The 16,457-nt window shown below is 39.0% G+C and overlaps 3 protein-coding genes across 4 annotated transcripts; 1 reads left to right on the top strand and 2 right to left on the bottom strand.

The window, feature by feature from the left end:
- Positions 1-914: 914 nt before the first annotated feature.
- Positions 915-6,152, bottom strand: LOC135608309 (uncharacterized protein At1g27050-like). Its single transcript, XM_065101037.1, has 2 exons — positions 5,678-6,152; positions 915-1,312 (listed from the first exon to the last, which is right to left on the bottom strand). The coding sequence occupies exons 1-2, from the start codon at positions 6,128-6,130 to the stop codon at positions 1,100-1,102; spliced, it is 666 nt and encodes a 221-aa protein (XP_064957109.1). The 5' UTR covers positions 6,131-6,152; the 3' UTR covers positions 915-1,099.
- Positions 6,153-6,797: 645 nt separating this feature from the next.
- Positions 6,798-13,404, bottom strand: LOC135608299 (aspartic proteinase 36-like). Of its 2 annotated transcripts, none has more exons than XM_065101025.1 (10): positions 12,949-13,404; positions 12,442-12,571; positions 12,090-12,265; positions 11,216-11,443; positions 9,686-9,848; positions 9,528-9,601; positions 9,332-9,428; positions 8,641-8,707; positions 7,243-7,314; positions 6,798-7,153 (listed from the first exon to the last, which is right to left on the bottom strand). In XM_065101025.1, exons 1-10 carry the CDS (start codon positions 13,194-13,196, stop codon positions 6,993-6,995), a joined length of 1,416 nt encoding a protein of 471 aa, XP_064957097.1. In that variant the 5' UTR covers positions 13,197-13,404; the 3' UTR covers positions 6,798-6,992. The 2 variants fall into 2 exon arrangements, with proteins under 2 accessions (XP_064957097.1, XP_064957087.1); XM_065101015.1 differs by having other exon boundaries at positions 12,006-12,265; positions 12,949-13,403.
- A 1,838-nt stretch (positions 13,405-15,242) lies between these two features.
- LOC135608294 (histone H2B.3-like) lies at positions 15,243-15,977 on the top strand. Its single transcript, XM_065101008.1, has one exon. It carries the CDS (start codon positions 15,281-15,283, stop codon positions 15,761-15,763), a length of 483 nt encoding a protein of 160 aa, XP_064957080.1. The 5' UTR covers positions 15,243-15,280; the 3' UTR covers positions 15,764-15,977.
- The last annotated feature ends 480 nt before the right edge of the window (positions 15,978-16,457 follow it).

Genomic DNA, 16,457 nt, shown 5'->3' with positions numbered 1-16,457 from the left:
CCTTGCATTAGAAATGAGAACAAGCAGGATACCAAATTCGAATCCAAACCTGACCAACAATTTAAGTACACAAACCCAATTCCAGTGTTTGCTTGCTGATCATAACTGATCGAATCCAATTACAGAATAGTTGCGTCGGTAAACCTGATCAATCTGTCATCCCCAGATAGGGTTTTAGTTGCTGGGCAATAGACCCATGTTATGAATTTGGAATCCTGTATCTAAGTTATTTGATGTTGAATTGTTTCCTTCTTTAGTGGATATAAACTTCTTCTAAGGTGGCATTAGTTTATCTGTCAATGGACTTGGGGATTCTGACAGTTGGGCATTAGACTCAAGTTATGAATTAGATATCTGTGTCATATCATTTCATGTTAATTCCTTATTAGGTGGATGTAAACTTGCATTCTGTTCAGGCAGTATAAACTGCAAATCTGTTTATACTCCAATGGATTTAGGGTTTCCTGGTGTTGGGCAATAGTTCCCATGCTATGAAGTTAGAATTCTGGATGTTGGTTTGTTGTTTAATCCCGTATCAAATCATTGGATATTGAACTTGTTCGTTGATGAATGTATACTTGTGTTAAGGCAATACCTCCCAAGTCACGGAAAGCATCAGGAAGCCTTGGCGAGCAACATACAACTGATTCAGCAAATGAGAATATGCCTACAGCTCCCAGCAGCCATGGTCGCATATGATACAAAATGGAGTTCCACGTCCAAGTTATGATGATACACATTATTTGTAGATCTCCACAAGGTCATGGATAGGAATTATCAGGCCTGGCATGCATGACAATTGAGCACTAAATACATCCTCATTAAACAAAAGATACGCTTTCATAGAGTGGAACAAAAAAGACATTCGATATGATCTGTCATTATTTGTCAGTAACCTCACCTCAATTCCCATATGATCTGCAAACACAAAAGGATCATTTAAAATAGGTTCCAAGTGATGTTGGTGATAGTGCTGGTCATGATGATATTGATGATGACCAAATTAAATAGGCCAATAATCTCAAACATACGGCCAGTCATTTGATACATCACAACATAACATTCAGATGGCACCTCACACGGTTAATCCAAGTGGATGTCAAAATAGATCATCGTAAGCGATGATTTCCCGACCATCATGGGAAACCTCTGGTCCGCTTTTGCTCCTCTCTGCAGTCGCACCTGCATCGAGCTTCTCTTTACTTGGACCATGTCGGCTCAGGGGTATTTCTGCACGAAGAAGCCTCGAGGTGGAAGAAATCCCTGCTCCCATCTTTGCTGGTATCGGATCACTCGCCCGAACTACCAGTACCTGCATTGTTTCCCAACAAGAAGGTACAGAGGAAGCATCAAAATGTCTGTGAGACATGCAAGAAATCCAAAAGCAGCCAACGTATAAAGGCAGCAAAGGTAAATTAAACTCCATTCCAGATTCTGGCGCTAGCAAATACTTGAGGGTTTGGCAAAGTCATTTTCATGAGAGAGGGAACATGGCATAAAAATCAAAGGAAAAGAAAATATATTATGGTGAATCAGGACTAGAAAGATTTAACAGTGTGTTGATTGTGTTAATGCTGCTAGTTTTGTCTCATGAATGCTTTAGACGAATTGTAACATCTTTTATAGGGGTAATTACAGGTTACCCCTATAGTTACATATGATTAGCATCATGATTCCTATACTTTAAAAAGTAATATTGGAATCCCTACACTTACGAAAGTGAAACATTTAACCCAAATTCTCCTCACATCGTCAATTTCGTCATGAATGGAAGGGGTAAAAAAATAATTTCATATAAACTTTCTTGTTTTCCTCTCTGCGGATGGCAGCAACGTCAGTGAGGCACGAGGCCAACAATGCTGATGGCATGAAAGGCCGACGCTTGGATCTCTTCTAGAACGCCACCCTCACGAGCCTCCAGTTGCGCTGTGGACGACAGACCAATGGCGACGTCGGTGGCATGCGAGACTAGCGCCTGGATCTCCTCTGGAACACCACCCTCGCGCGCCTTCGGTTGCGTTGCAAATGGCAGACCAACGACGGCGTCGAGTAAAAAACATCACGCCACCAACCCTCCCGTTCCTTGCGAAAGAAGAGTAAGACGGATGGACGAGGGCGACCTAATGTCCATGTTCTCCAAGCAGTTCGTGGGGGCGGCACCGAGGTCGTGGACGCGGGAGGAGGACAAGCTCTTCGAGCAAGCCCTAGTGGTGTACCCGTAAGGCACCTCGGACCGGTGGTTCGCCATCGCGACGCAACTGGCAGGGTGGAGTTCCGCCGAGGCATGGGAGCGCTACCAAGCCCTGGTGGAGGATTGCAATATGATCGAGCGGGGGATGATTGAGGTGCTAGACTGCTGGGGCGAGGTGGACGGCAGTGGAAGTGATGACGAGTCCGACAGCGACGCACGACACCGCTAGCAACCGACCGCCCGAGGTCGGGGAGAGGAGCAGAAGCGTGGCGTCCCCTAGGCCAAGTATGGGAAGAGGGATTAGAGGAACATCTCACGATGGGTGGTGAAGACAAGAACATCGATGCAGGTCGCTAGCCACGCCCAGAAGTTCTTTATCCGCTAGAACTAGAATAATGCCGGCAAGAGCAGAGACACAAAGAGAAAGAGCATCCATGATATCATATAAAAATTAACAATGACTTGTTTTGTGGAAATAAATATATGGTGGATTGGCGTCACCTAAGTGTTAATCGGTGATTAGAAACCCAAAAAAACACAAGAAAGGTGACCGTACGAGTTTGTATCCAAATGCATGCTAATGCCAAAAAATTTATATGAAATTACTGTTTTACCCCTTCCATTCATAATGAAATTAATAACATAAAGAGAATTGAGATTAAATGTTTCACTTTCGTAAGTGTAGAGATCTCAATACTACTTTTTAAAGTATAAGGATCGGGATGCTAATCCTATGTAACTACGGGGGTAATATGTAATTACCCCTCTTTTATATCAAAGATAGATCTATATCTCCGTATGCATTAACAAAAAAGTTAGAAACAAGTAAATGCCAAGTGGCCAACTCTAGAATGCATATCATTTAACCTAGACATACAGTTTCTACCAATAGGACATGATCATCCAGTCAAGATTTCTCCAATTTGATGAGGAGAAATGCCTCCCTGAACTAACAAATTCATTGCATGAAGAATAGGGATTCATCTAAACATGAACCCACTCAGTCTACTAACGAAAAGCACATAGGAAATATGCTGAAGATAGCAATTAAAAGGAATAATATACTTTGCCATCACAACCCTGCATTGCTCCCTCTCTCTCTCTATCTAAATACTTTATTATATCAAATGGTATGAGACTTATCATATTCTTGAAAACCTTCCAGTTCTATCATGTAATAATAATTAAAAGAATAATTCAAATGGACCAAAAAGAAATTACAGCCACCAATATCTCAGCTACCAAAAACATTTATGAACCCATCTTAATCGAACAAAATGCAGGAAATATCACAGTTACTAACTTGCTATGAGAGTCATAACAATCCATCTGGTTTTAGCAAACTAATCATAGAGTACCAGAGAAATCAAATTGCTCGCCAAATAAATGGTGTTTAAATAGACTCAAGCGGTAAATGATTTTGTTTTCTACAAAACTTTTGCAGATTATATAGCATCCTAATTAGGTGCCATCAATTAATCCCTCAATTTCAGCCTCTTTTTTTTACGATAGAGATTGCTTTAGCATAGGGTAATAAGTCAATACCACCTTGAGATTCTGTAAAGCTTGTAGCAGTTGGATGTTAATATATCTCGCACTCTACATGGCATTTTAGCACGAGTGGCACTGCTAGAATAACTAGACAAGGTATCATTTCCTTCGAGGACAAGAAAGAAAGAGGGTTCTAATCTTCCTGGAAGTCCAGGTAGGTTTGAAAATGTCTTGGTCATCTCCATAAAAGATTAAATAATGGGCAATATGACTAGAAGAATGGAAATTTAGATTGCTATTCCTATTCTTCTCTTTTCTCTAATTAATCACTGTTTGTCTGTGTTCTCAACTTTTCCCTCTATGCTCTCTCTTTTATCCTCTAGAACAAAGCTTTGCTCTATCACAAATATCAACAGATGGTTATATCATGAACTGGCAGTGGCATGCTGCCACTAAAATCTGCTGTTAGGATTTATTGCTTAAGCTTGCTATTCACTACCCCTTCTTACTATTGACAACTCCCTTATTATTGGCAACCCCTTAAAAAATAATAAAATATTATTTTACTATTTACGATCCCACTATTACTGATCCTATTTTGTTTTCTTCCCCACAACCCATTATTTCATCTGCTTGTTACGGATGTCGTCACCGCCGACATCGCTCGCTGTTGACGCCACCTCTAACGCCTCTCTGCTCGGTGTCGATGTCATCGACGCCACCTCGACACTCGTCGTAGGTATAGTTAGAGGTGATATCACTCGCTGCCCCCTCCGACAACCCGACGCCTCCCCGCTCACTATTGACGTTATTGACACTCCCTCCAATGTCAGCAACCGTAGCTCCTTTACTTTCTCCTCTGTGAACGCCGCGAACCTCCATTGCACCAACCGCCTGCTCTTCTCCTCCGTCTCCTTCACAGCCTCTTTCAAAGAAGCCTCCAACGTCATGGGGGCGTCAAGGGAGTCAAGATCCAATGACCACCTAAACAGCTAGGCCCACCAACAATTGCCACTTTCGCCAGCAGCCCTCCAACTACACGTGCGGCAAGTGTCAAGGGGTCATCATTGCGGGCGTTGATGGCATCGGCAACAAACGAAGAGGCGTCGAAGGGGGCGGCGAGTGATGTCCGCAGCAATGGCATTGGCGATGACGGCAATAGGGAGTGGCGTTTGCAACAAGGATGAAAAAAGGGATTATGAAGGAAAAAATAAAAGATAAAATCAGTAATACTGAAACTGTAAATAATAAAATAATATATATTTTTTAAGAGATTGTCAATAGTAAAAAGGGATAAAATGCTTCATAGTATAAAGGGGCTGTGAATAGAATTCTCCGTAATTGCTTGATCATTTTCTACTGTTGGATATCACAGCACTGTAGGTCAAGAATTTTCTGCATATTATATTCATCAATACAGTTGGTAATATGAAATTAAATTCCGGATCATTGTCCCTTCAGTACTACTGCTCTGTTTCTGCCAGTAAACCAGAAAGCACTCACTTAGGCTAAGAGACTTGGTGTCACTTTGCAGCCCAATAAACATACATTGCAGATCGATCAATCCTGCCTTTCATCTCTCTGGTATCATAGCTACTAAACGATGTCCTCTAGTTGTATCCTAGAGTCTGCAATCTACCTGTACGCCTAAGCCACACCCTAATATCCAATTAGCCAGATATCCACATCCAGCACAAAATTAGATCTATCCTTCCCTTGGCACTGACAATTCTTTTCATCTTTGACCATGGGAACCAGCGATAAGCTTAAGTTTCCGTTAATGAATTCTTTGAAGGATATGATAGTACAAACAGAGTATCAGCAATTTGCAAGGCATCAACCATTAGAAGGAAGAAGGACTATCAGAAATGAGCACCAGCCTTGACTTGAGAATGAGACCTCAACATCGTTACCGTGGAAGTTGGAAGAGCTAAAGCCACCAAATTTAACAAGCAATCTCTGCAGGGGAAAGTAAAAACGAGTAAAAGGAAGCACCTTTTTGGATCGGACGGTGACACCGAAGGCCGGGTCGAGGGAGGCAGAGATGGCGGCCTCAGCGGCGTGGTCGGAGCGGAAGGTGACGAAGCCGCGGCCGTCGACGTCGATGCGGGTGCGGGAGATGGGGCCGTACATCTCCAGGCGGGACTTCAGTTCCAGCACGGTGCAGTCAGCGGGGAGGCCGGTGACCAGGACGACGGAGGGCGAGGCGGCGGCAGTTGCCTCGGCGGGCTCTCCCTCAGCCGCTTCGGTCGGAGGCGGCCGTCGAAGACGCTTGGAGAGGGAAGCGGGGAACGCATCAGATTTGGGCCTCTCGCCCTTCCCCCTTCGCTTCATGGCTGCTGCCGTAAGCCTCTCTCTTATCCCTCGCCCTCTCCGTTGCCCCGCCGCCGCCAGAGGAGTAAGAATTTGCGACCGCAAACGAACACCAAGTCGGACAGTGCGTCGCATGCGGTGTTCATTTAAAGATTCCTCCTTCCATATAATTTACACACAAATATTAAATTTCATTTGAATTATTTTAAATATTAAGAAAAAAGGGTGGTAAGGATTTTTATATTTTTATTAGTAAATTTAGGCCCCTTGGTTTGTATATTTTGTTTGGTAAATGAGCTTATAAGTACATGCCAATTAATGTTGGAATGAGTTACTAATAATTTTTTGAATGATATTTTGTGTTGATCCCTTAGTATGAATTTTTTTTAAGTAAAATAAAAAATTGGGTTTTGGTATATTATATTTAGATATTGGAATAATCCTTTAGAGAGACAGTAACTTGCATTTAACTCCTAGGCTGGAATAAAAAAGAAGTTGCAATTAGAAAGGCATTTGAATTTGAAGCTGGCATATCTGTTCTTGTTCCAGTCTTTCACAAATCTCAAGCATTTCATAAAAAAAAAAATCAACACATCTTCTCTTTGAAGTCTTCAACTGAGATGGTCAACTTTATCTGCAATGATGGAGCAATTGTTTCTCTCTAAAAGAAGGTGATTTGTAGCAAACACAACCAAATATTTCATCCATGGAAAATAAGAGAATGACATGGAGATGGGGAGTTCATCACAGGCATAGACATGTTTCCACCTCCAAGCAGCCAAGTAATGATGGTTCATGCATAGGTAACAATGAACACCAAATAACATTGAAAAGGTGAAAAAATAAATGATGAGTTATGGAGATGAAGAAATAGTAAGGAATGAAATCTGTACATTACAGGAAGAAGGCCCTGAGAAACAACATCAATGTTGATTGTGACTCTATAACCCTTGATTACAACAATAAAGAATGGTCATAACATGTATGCTTCAGTTTGCTATAAACTAGCAATAATAAAGATATAAATTAGGATCAATAAATTGTTGCTTGATAGCAGCTTGGAGAATACAGAGTCTGAAGATCCACTAACATCCAGCTGCCCCGCGGTTAGGTATTCGTTCTTACCAGAAGCTGTACTAACATTGACAGATTGAGAGCCTGCATGAAAAACAATATAGAAACAACATTAGTGTTCCTTCGAGTATGAAGATAAAAGAAAACAGGGAATTGTTGATGATGAGACTTACAGTCATAATTCATCCAACCAATGCGTTGATTAGCTAAATCATAAACAAATATCTTATCCTTGAGAACAAGGTCTGGAAAGGAGAGAATATTTTTTGTTAGCTGTAAATTGTGAGTGTACTCTATAGCAGTCCAAAAAGGTAGGAATCATATTTAAGCTTGTATGAGAAATCATTTCTATCAAAAACGACATTGTTCAGCAAACAGGTTAAAAGATTATGTAAATCATTTCTATCCTTGGATTCATGGCACTTTCAGCAAACGTTGCCATGGATCAGGAAGTTAATATCACAAATTTGTATTTCTTGGGAGCCTGGTGAACCAACAAAAGATACACAACACAAATATAGCATTCCATAAAGATTCACAGCAGACTACATAAAATGTATGAAACTCTAAGCCAATATTTTGATAATCTGATTTTTCAATTTTCAAAGTTTGATACTATCATGGTTTGTTTTGCTAATTTGAAGGACCTTGACCATGTTTTGTTTTACATTAATTATTAGGTGAATAATTGATTCATAAAAGATATTTTCAGTAATTGACAGCCTGATGGTCTAAAGAAGCTCATACTAAATATTTTTTTATGTGAGGATATAAAGAAACTTCTCCAAGGTTTACATAGGTCTGCTAATAGCAGAGACATCCCCAGATCAAGGAGACTTGTATAGCCCCGTGAAGAGCAAACAACTCAGTCGTTTCACTGCTTCAGCTTTAATTGTTTCTTTCATCACCTTTCTGGATTCTTTGATCAGTGTTTCAAAGTGCATTCCGCAAGATCAACCTCTACCTACATGGCATATCAACCAAATGTGGATGGTTCTGTGCTCAAACCAAAAAATCTTTGCCTTTTAGCCAACCTTGTTCTGTCCTGCCTGCTCATAACCACATAAACTCTGCAAAGTTCTACACCAACTTAATTCAATGAAGCTGGTACTATGTCATTTTTGTAATGCGCAACATGATGCTTAACTATAAATTTTACATATCTATAAAGAGTGAGATGCTAATGTTTGTAATTGTTCTATTGGTCCAAAATGATCTTAACTGATATATCATGTGCCATTATTTCTAATTTTACGTTATAAAAGTGAAAAACACCTGCATTGGACTGAGGACCGAGAAAAACACAGAAAAAAAACATCTTGTCAGCAGGTGTTTTTCAATATTTCAATGGCATCGAAAAACACATCTACAATTTTTCAATTTTGTCAGCAACGTATTCTTGATATTGCCACTAGTCAGTAACTATTGGTTAAAAAATGGACCGAGGAATAACCTATCACTTTACCTAGAAACAGTCAAACTAAATAGTGGAGTCCAAAGAATAAAATGTCAGTTCATGAAACCAATAATCCACTAAAATAAAATCTGATGAAAAAGTGAAGTCAAAGTACCCCCTAGTATCGTTATTCCTGAGCCCTTGTTGTTTTGCCAGCCAATACACCATATGATAGAATTATCCTGCACGAGGTCAAACAATATGTTCCCTTTAGATAGAATGCTCTGTAATGCCATTCATGCGGTTGTATCTGTAGCCATATACAATGGGGCCACATCTACTCCTTGGCAAGGCCTATACAATAATAACATTGTACGGTATGGCTGCAGATGTGACATACAACCATGCCCAGATGGTTGTATACAGGATACAAAAGGACAGCATGGTAGTCTCGGTAGGCTGATTACACAGACATATGCTGCTCCTCCTTGCCTTTTTTTCCTTCTGTTGTTATTGTTATTGTATAACAATATAATATGTGAACAAAATAGTATTACATTAATCAACTAGCATCCTTTTCTCAAAGTCATCAGTTAAGATATCTTCTTAATAACGTCACATACAAGAAAAAACTTTAATAGGCATAACATACTGTTAAAATTGTTATTTAAGTATTATTGTTGACTTTTAATATGGTCCATGACTGTACATAGCAAAATCTTTCCACTAGTAATTAGGCCCTTATTCCAGCAAGCCTTTTATGACGATGGTCAAATACATCAATGAGGTAGCTACTGTATGTCAGCATATGTACAAATGCCTATTGCTGCTCTCATGGAAGTACTTAGCAACATGGAGTAACTTACAATAGACCCCTGCTGTAAAAGATAGTCCTCAGGCTTTATCAACATGGACGCACCACCCATAAACTTCAATGTGACAGAAGGAAATGATTCATCAACACTGTATAGGATAAGAGATGTATTAGATGGTGATCACCTCAAAGGTACCATATTTCAGGAAGTAATTATTCTCAAATGATAGTATAGTAATTGGAAGAACCTGTCAGATGTAACAAAACACACGTTGTCTCTAAGAGCAAAGGAATGTACCGAAGATGGAAGAGATGCAAGTATCTACAAGGGCATAAAAAAAAGTATATAAAACATATTGTTCATAATAAGTCATACTTAAGCTCAAAGAGTGACAATTTAACATACTGCATTAACAAAAGGAATATATGCTTTTTCCGCAAGGTAAGCAAGTGTGGTCCCTGAATCAACAATGGTGCCCTGTGTATTTGATGTTGCAAATAGTGAGGAGTCAATAGCTAGTTCCCGCCCATTGACAGCAAGGCTCTCTAGATTTAAGTTGTAGTGAGGCCTAAAATATAAAGAAAGACAATTACAATCTGCAGAAACTTATAATTAGAACAAGAGTCTCCAAAAGCAAAAGAAAAAAGAGGGGGAAGCATTCAAGAAACAACCAACTTAAAGAATTAATAGACCAATGTGTGAATTCTGAGATCAGATTAATGTGTTTCTCTACGTAAAAAATGCATAAAATCTATCAGGAGTTCTGCAAAATCCCTGAAAGTTTATTTCAAGCTCATTCCAGATTTTCCTCATGCAGATTTAGCTGCAAAGTGAAAGTGCCTCCTCGATAAACTTAAATTTTCTAGAAAAATTAAGAAGGTAAGAATCTAATTCTTAATATCTATCCTTTAACATCTGTAGTCCATATGTTCTAAGAATGGTTGCACAAATGAAAAGAACAAAGAAAACATGATTGCCATATTAAACTTGTCATTGACAAATTGTCTCGAAAAAATACAATATTGACAAATCAATCCCAAATCTGACCTTAAGAAGATGACCAGACTACAAAAATGTGTATTTTGATAATTAAAATACACAGGCTCAGAATGGATTTTGAAGAGCTAAGCTATCTGGTTCATGATCCACCTCTTTGCATGTAGATGACCTACTGAAGGTTCTACTACATTCTGAAGCAAGAACCTCATTGCAGTTATTTTCAAATGTTTCACAAACTATACAAAGGTGCATTTGATAGTCAAGTCTTGAATCCAGCTCCAAACGAAACTCTAAGCATCTAGCCCAGACTGCTCTTTGCACATAAATGACCATCAGTAGGTCACTACTATGATAACTTCAACATATACACGTCTCAAATCTTTGGTGAAGTTCTTCATCATAAATATTCATCATTGCAACCCAATCGCTGAAATTTACTGATACGAAGTTCTTTAAGACTTCCAATAATTAAATCAGGGGACAGTGCATTTCATATGTCAAAGAAACCAGACATTTGAAATGGATATATGCAGCAGGCTTATGTTAACCAAGTATCACCCAACTGGATGCACTCCAAGAAACCAACAGATTAAACATTCCATAAATGGAATTATCACACTAGAACCTGCATCAGGTTGCTTATGTCACTCAGATGTTAGACTTTTAATAAAATGTCCAAAATTTAATTAAATTTCCAAGAAAACAATTAAAGTTATGGCCACTATAATGAGAAGTAAATAAGGACCGATAGTCAAATAGCATTAAAACTAATATTATCTAGAAGAAATTCAAATATAATGAAAGAATTATAGCTATATGCATGTAAACCAATTAACATTAGCAAAATGAGAAATCCTACAATTCTTAGTCTAGATTTTAGCACATGAATGAGCAGAATTTTGCAATCCCCAAAATGTTCTATTGAAGAACACTTACTGTGATTGAACAAGTGGGGTATAGACAATACCCGGTTCTACAATCTCTCCGAGAACCAATATGCCTCCACCATTGTCTGATCCTTTCAAGCAATGAGAAAAAACCTTAGGAAAATTCCCAGCAGAGGAGAGCTGCGAAATGACAGACAAGTCGTTCTGTCCAAAACCAAAAATTCCATCAACTGCCCTATCTGACTTGGTCAAATCTCCAGACTGCGAGTTGCTACATCTGTTGTAATCAAACTTATGAGAAACTCAGGCAATCACATTTCACAATATCAGCTAGGGGTTGAATTAATTATAAATGAAAAAATAAAGAAAGAAAGATGTACGCACTTGTTGGTTTGTTACCTATGGGTGATGCTTAAATAACTTTTAGAATGAAATTACAGTAGGCAAGTAACTTAATGCACAGAAATCTTTTGCATCATTATGAGCAAGATAGCAAGGCTTACAGTGTCCAGAAGTGAGTTTTGCCATTGCTTGGTACTATATTGGTTTCCTAGAATCACATGTTTATGATATCAAAACTTAAGTAACAAGAAGATGTATACTCCATGAATTTGTCATTTGAATGTCATCTTCTTGTTTGGCATATTAGTTCCTGATTCAAAATTTATTGGACAAAGAAAGCTAAATTAATTTTTCCTTCGTACTTCACTGATTATTTGAGGCACCAAAAAATGCATACAAGTGATAATTCGAACGATTTTTTAAATCTCACTTAAGACTTTAGGCAATAAATTTTTTTTTGAGCATATGTCGGCTAGGAATTACTGTAAGCAGTTTACCCAAAAACAATTGTGGCTGAAGAATTTAAAAATTGCTCATTCTCCAAAACTGTGTCGAAGTGCATCATATCAGATACATAATACCCAGAAGTGCCGCTCCCATCACCGTACTGGAAAGAGTAACCACATAGCGAGCTCGAAAAATCAGAGCTGGAGCATAATGCCTGTCCACTTTGGAGGGCATAGGAGCACCGATCATCAGAACAGGTTATGGTCGTAGATGTGGATGACTTATCAGGATCAAAGAACTCCAGTTGGATCTGCAAAGAAGGAAATGACCAAATCGGCAATAATTTTCCGTTGTGAAGCTCCGAAATGATATGGTACCATCAAACTTAAATCTTCTAAGTTCATTATCAAATAAAACCAACAAAATTGTCGAAAATCATCTAAAAAAAATATCATCTTGAGGAGACTGAGGAACAGCAGGCCTTACATTAAGCCCACTTGAAGTTGGGCATCCGGCGCAGGAACTGCAGGTTACCCATAAGATGTCGCTCCCAGTGTCAATCTGAACGTAGAATTCCTTCGCAGGGTTGCCCAATTTAACTCGACTAAAGTAGAGCCTGCGGTTCAACATCATAGTTAACAGAATAAACACCAATTGGTTATTTAGGCCACAAAAATCGTTCCTCTGCATATTTACAATATCAGAAAAAGAACACTCACAATAAATATGCATTGGAACAACCAATTCCTGTCAAAAGAAAGGGAGGAAAAGAGAAACGAAAAACTAAGAAATAGGAAGAAAACACACACCAATAAATGCTAAAGCAACCGCAACACACGAGTTCCGATCGAGTGGATTCGCTTGGAAGCAATTTCAAACCCAAGAATCAAAGATCCCTTAAAGAAGACGAGACGGAGAAGATATGTCTGATACAGAAGAAAAAGGAAATGGATAACGATCTCCGTAAACAAAGAAGAAATACAAAAAGGGTACCCGGCGATCGCCGGATTCGCAGAACCGTCAACGGGGAAATCCACCACTCCAGCGGCCGGCAAAGAAGAGGAGCCCAGGAGGAGCCGGCCATGGCGAGCGCCGTCACGGACTCGGAGATGCTCCAATGGGGCCCCTCTCACTGGCACTGCCCTCTCCAGAATCAGCTTCGCCGGGAAACCCGCTCCGGCCCCGGCGAGGTGGAGCGCGGTCACCGCCCCGGCCAGGAGCAGGAGGGGAATCACCGACATCCCCCCTCTACTTCCTTATGCCTCTCTCTCTCTCTCTTAACTATCGTTATTGGATCACTCCACGACAAAGGAGACCACCGCACAAAGAATTTGACGGAGGGAGGATTGAGGCGTTGGTTCGGCGGACACCCGACTCGTACTTTTGTTCTTTGCTTCGACTTCGTCTCTGCTCTCCTCTCTCACAGGTAGCGTTACGAAGTTACATATACCTCATTTACTGTTCTTAGGACGAGCTTCTATCGCACCTTATTTATTGCTTGGAACTTTATGTTTAGGCTATCTTTATGCCTTATTTATCGCTTCGAGATTTATGGGCACGCAAAAAAGAAATTACTTGACGTTTCTCTTTTCTTTACTACAATATATATATATATATATATATATATATATATATATATATATTACATTTTTGATAATTAAATCTAACTCTCTTCTACATGAAAAACTTCCATCCCGGACAATACACAATATTATACACAGTATTTGGATCATATTGAATAATTCTGATGTATATAATTTTTTTAGTTTTTATACAATATTTTAATATTATATTATTAAGCACCATAACTCTAATGTAGTATAAAAATATTATAAATATAATATTCTTACAAGATTTATAGTATTTTTTGATGTTTTTAAGATACTATAACATAATGTAAAAAATACTGATTTATCTTATTAACCGTTTCATAATAAGATGGGAAAAAATATTTCATAAAATTTAAAATATTATTTTTTTAATTTTTAAAATATTTAAAATATAGAAGAAAAATAAATAAATGTGGGACGTTTTAAAAAAAATAAAAAAAAATCTCTCAAAAAATACTAACTAAATCATATCGTACTGAAATCAAAATCAAATCGATTTAATAGTTCTTTGGCTTCGATCTGAATTTGAATCGACCATTTAATTTCAATTCCTAAGTTTGAAAAATCAGAATCATCGGTTTCGAAATCAACGGCTTCGATTACGATTTGAATAGTTAATTTCATAAATTTTATTTTTATATATTTTTTAAAAGATATATTTATAACGGTTTATATTTTATTTTTTTTAATAATAAAATAATAATAATAATAATAAAATTGACCGTTCGAGTCATAATCGAGACTTTATTACGATTGACGTGTGTCCAACGACTTCTTTGCTTGAGACTCAGGTTAGGTTCATGTCCATGTTTTGGCATTAGAAGCTTTGATGGAGACGGTGAGGTCATGTCATTATCTTGCTTGTGAGTCTGAGTCGGAATCTGAGCTCACTGTAACCCGAATGTGCTGCCACATGGAGAGAGGCTCATCAGATTTGAGTTTGGGTTGCATGATTATTAATAATGAATCCCCTCCGTTATGCTGTAAAGATACTTTTAACTCTTTCATCAGTTTGTGATATTATTATAATCCTAAACTTAAATTAAAGAAAAAAATTATTATATATATAGAACGAGATCAAACCAAGTTCACTATAATTTTAATCATCAAATCAAGCTACACTAAAAGGAAAGATGACTAAGAGATTCGAACTATCATTGAGGTGATTAAATGAATAGATTTGAGATATCAAAACTCCAATAAGGATAATTTGGTAATAATGAAGCTCCAACCAACCAACTCCTCTAAACGATTTTTGGAGAAAAAAATCATTTTGATATCATGTGAATTACCAATTATCTTAAAATGATCTTAGGGCATTACCAATTATTGGATGTTTATCTAATTTATTATATTTATATACTTTAATTTATTATACTTATATTATATAGTTTTTCTAATTCCAATTTATATACCTAAATCTCGGTGTCTGAAGTCACTTAAATCATCTGGTCCCACCCGTCTCCGATCACGAGGCAGGTACGCGGTGGGTGTCCTTCGGTTGGTACCACAGTATTTTGTGCCGCATACCTTGCGTCGATTGCCACGTCGATACCGAAAAGGTAAGCAACGGCGGAGACGCGTCCAACGCATCGATCCGTGGACTCGAAATGTCGTCCAATCGGAACTAGCCTCGTTCTCCATAAATAGCATAACCGAACCGATGTTTCTCGCCTTCGACGATCGAATCCCTCGAGGAATTCTCTTCATCTCTCATGGCGCCCAAGGCCGGGAAGAAGCCCGCGGAGAAGAAGCCTGCCGCCGCAGAGAAGGCCCCGGCGTCTGATGACAAGGAGGAGAAGAGTGCTGAGAAGTCTCCTGTCTCCGCTGAGAAGAAGCCCAAGGCAGGGAAGCGGTTGCCGTCGAAGGAGGGCGTCGGCGCGGGCGGCACAGACAAGAAGAAGAAGAAGGCAAAGAAGGGGAGCGAGACGTATAAGATCTACATCTTCAAGGTGCTGAAGCAGGTGCACCCGGACATCGGGATCTCCAGCAAGGCCATGTCCATCATGAACTCCTTCATCAACGACATCTTCGAGAAGCTGGCCCAGGAGGCCTCTCGTCTCGCCCGCTACAACAAGAAACCCACCATCACCTCCCGCGAGATCCAGACCTCCGTGCGCCTCGTCCTCCCTGGCGAACTTGCCAAGCATGCCGTCTCCGAGGGCACCAAGGCCGTCACCAAATTCACCAGCTCCTAGAGACTCTGCGACTTGTGGATCGTTAAAAAAAAATAGGGTTAGGGTTTTAAGATGCTTTTTGTGAATCTGTTTTTATTCGGCCGATGTAATAAGTCTTTGATGATAGAAGATAGAATATCGTGACCTGCCTTTCTTAGACATGTTGAATTACGATTCCAATTGTTTCTGCTGGCTCTATTGGAAGATATGTATAACATTGCACGTTTCTCTGTGATATGAAGCCTTGTCCGGTACTCAGGGCGTTGTTTGGATGCTGACCGATGGAGAAAAGAGAAGCGCAATGGGAAGGAAACGGTAAACTAGCATTTTCACTTGAGTTCTGCAGTTTTGCATATTCTTTGATGATGTTGGTATTCATGTTGGCATCCACTTTTACATGCTGTTATGTAAATTTATACCCCCTTTTGTTGCTAAGAGATCAAAGTGAGTTACTTTAGATAATATGCTGTATTAATTATGTTCATTGATCACCGGGTATTGTGATTTAGGTTTTGATATTTTCAAAATTTTGCTTCTTTAGGTCCTTGCATGATTAGCTTGTAAATAAATGGTTGCCTCTTTTGTCATGTATATACTAATTTAGTCCAATAGAAGTAAGGTTTTAAATATTGGTCTGGTCATAAGTGTCAAATCATTATTTACTGTTCTAACTTAGGTTCATTGTGTCCTGACATATTGCCCTATACGAGCAGTA

This window comes from Musa acuminata, chromosome BXJ1-2 (assembly GCF_036884655.1).
Source record: "Musa acuminata AAA Group cultivar baxijiao chromosome BXJ1-2, Cavendish_Baxijiao_AAA, whole genome shotgun sequence".
NCBI lineage: Eukaryota > Viridiplantae > Streptophyta > Magnoliopsida > Zingiberales > Musaceae > Musa > Musa acuminata.
This window is presented reverse-complemented; position numbering and strand designations above follow the sequence as displayed.

Coding starts and splice junctions, on each gene's coding strand:
- LOC135608309 (XM_065101037.1), bottom strand. CDS start 6,130: ATGCGACGCACTGTCCGACTTGGTGTTCGTTTGCGGTCGCAAATTCTT. Junction 1,313..5,677: donor TCACCGTCCGATCCAAAAAG/GTGCTTCCTTTT, acceptor GAAACAATGCAG/GTACTGGTAGTTCGGGCGAG.
- LOC135608299 (XM_065101015.1), bottom strand. CDS start 13,196: ATGTCGGTGATTCCCCTCCTGCTCCTGGCCGGGGCGGTGACCGCGCTC. Junction 11,444..12,005: donor TCAGCCACAATTGTTTTTGG/GTAAACTGCTTA, acceptor TGATTACAACAG/ATGTAGCAACTCGCAGTCTG. Junction 9,429..9,527: donor TGTTTTGTTACATCTGACAG/GTTCTTCCAATT, acceptor TATCCTATACAG/TGTTGATGAATCATTTCCTT.
- LOC135608294 (XM_065101008.1), top strand. CDS start 15,281: ATGGCGCCCAAGGCCGGGAAGAAGCCCGCGGAGAAGAAGCCTGCCGCC.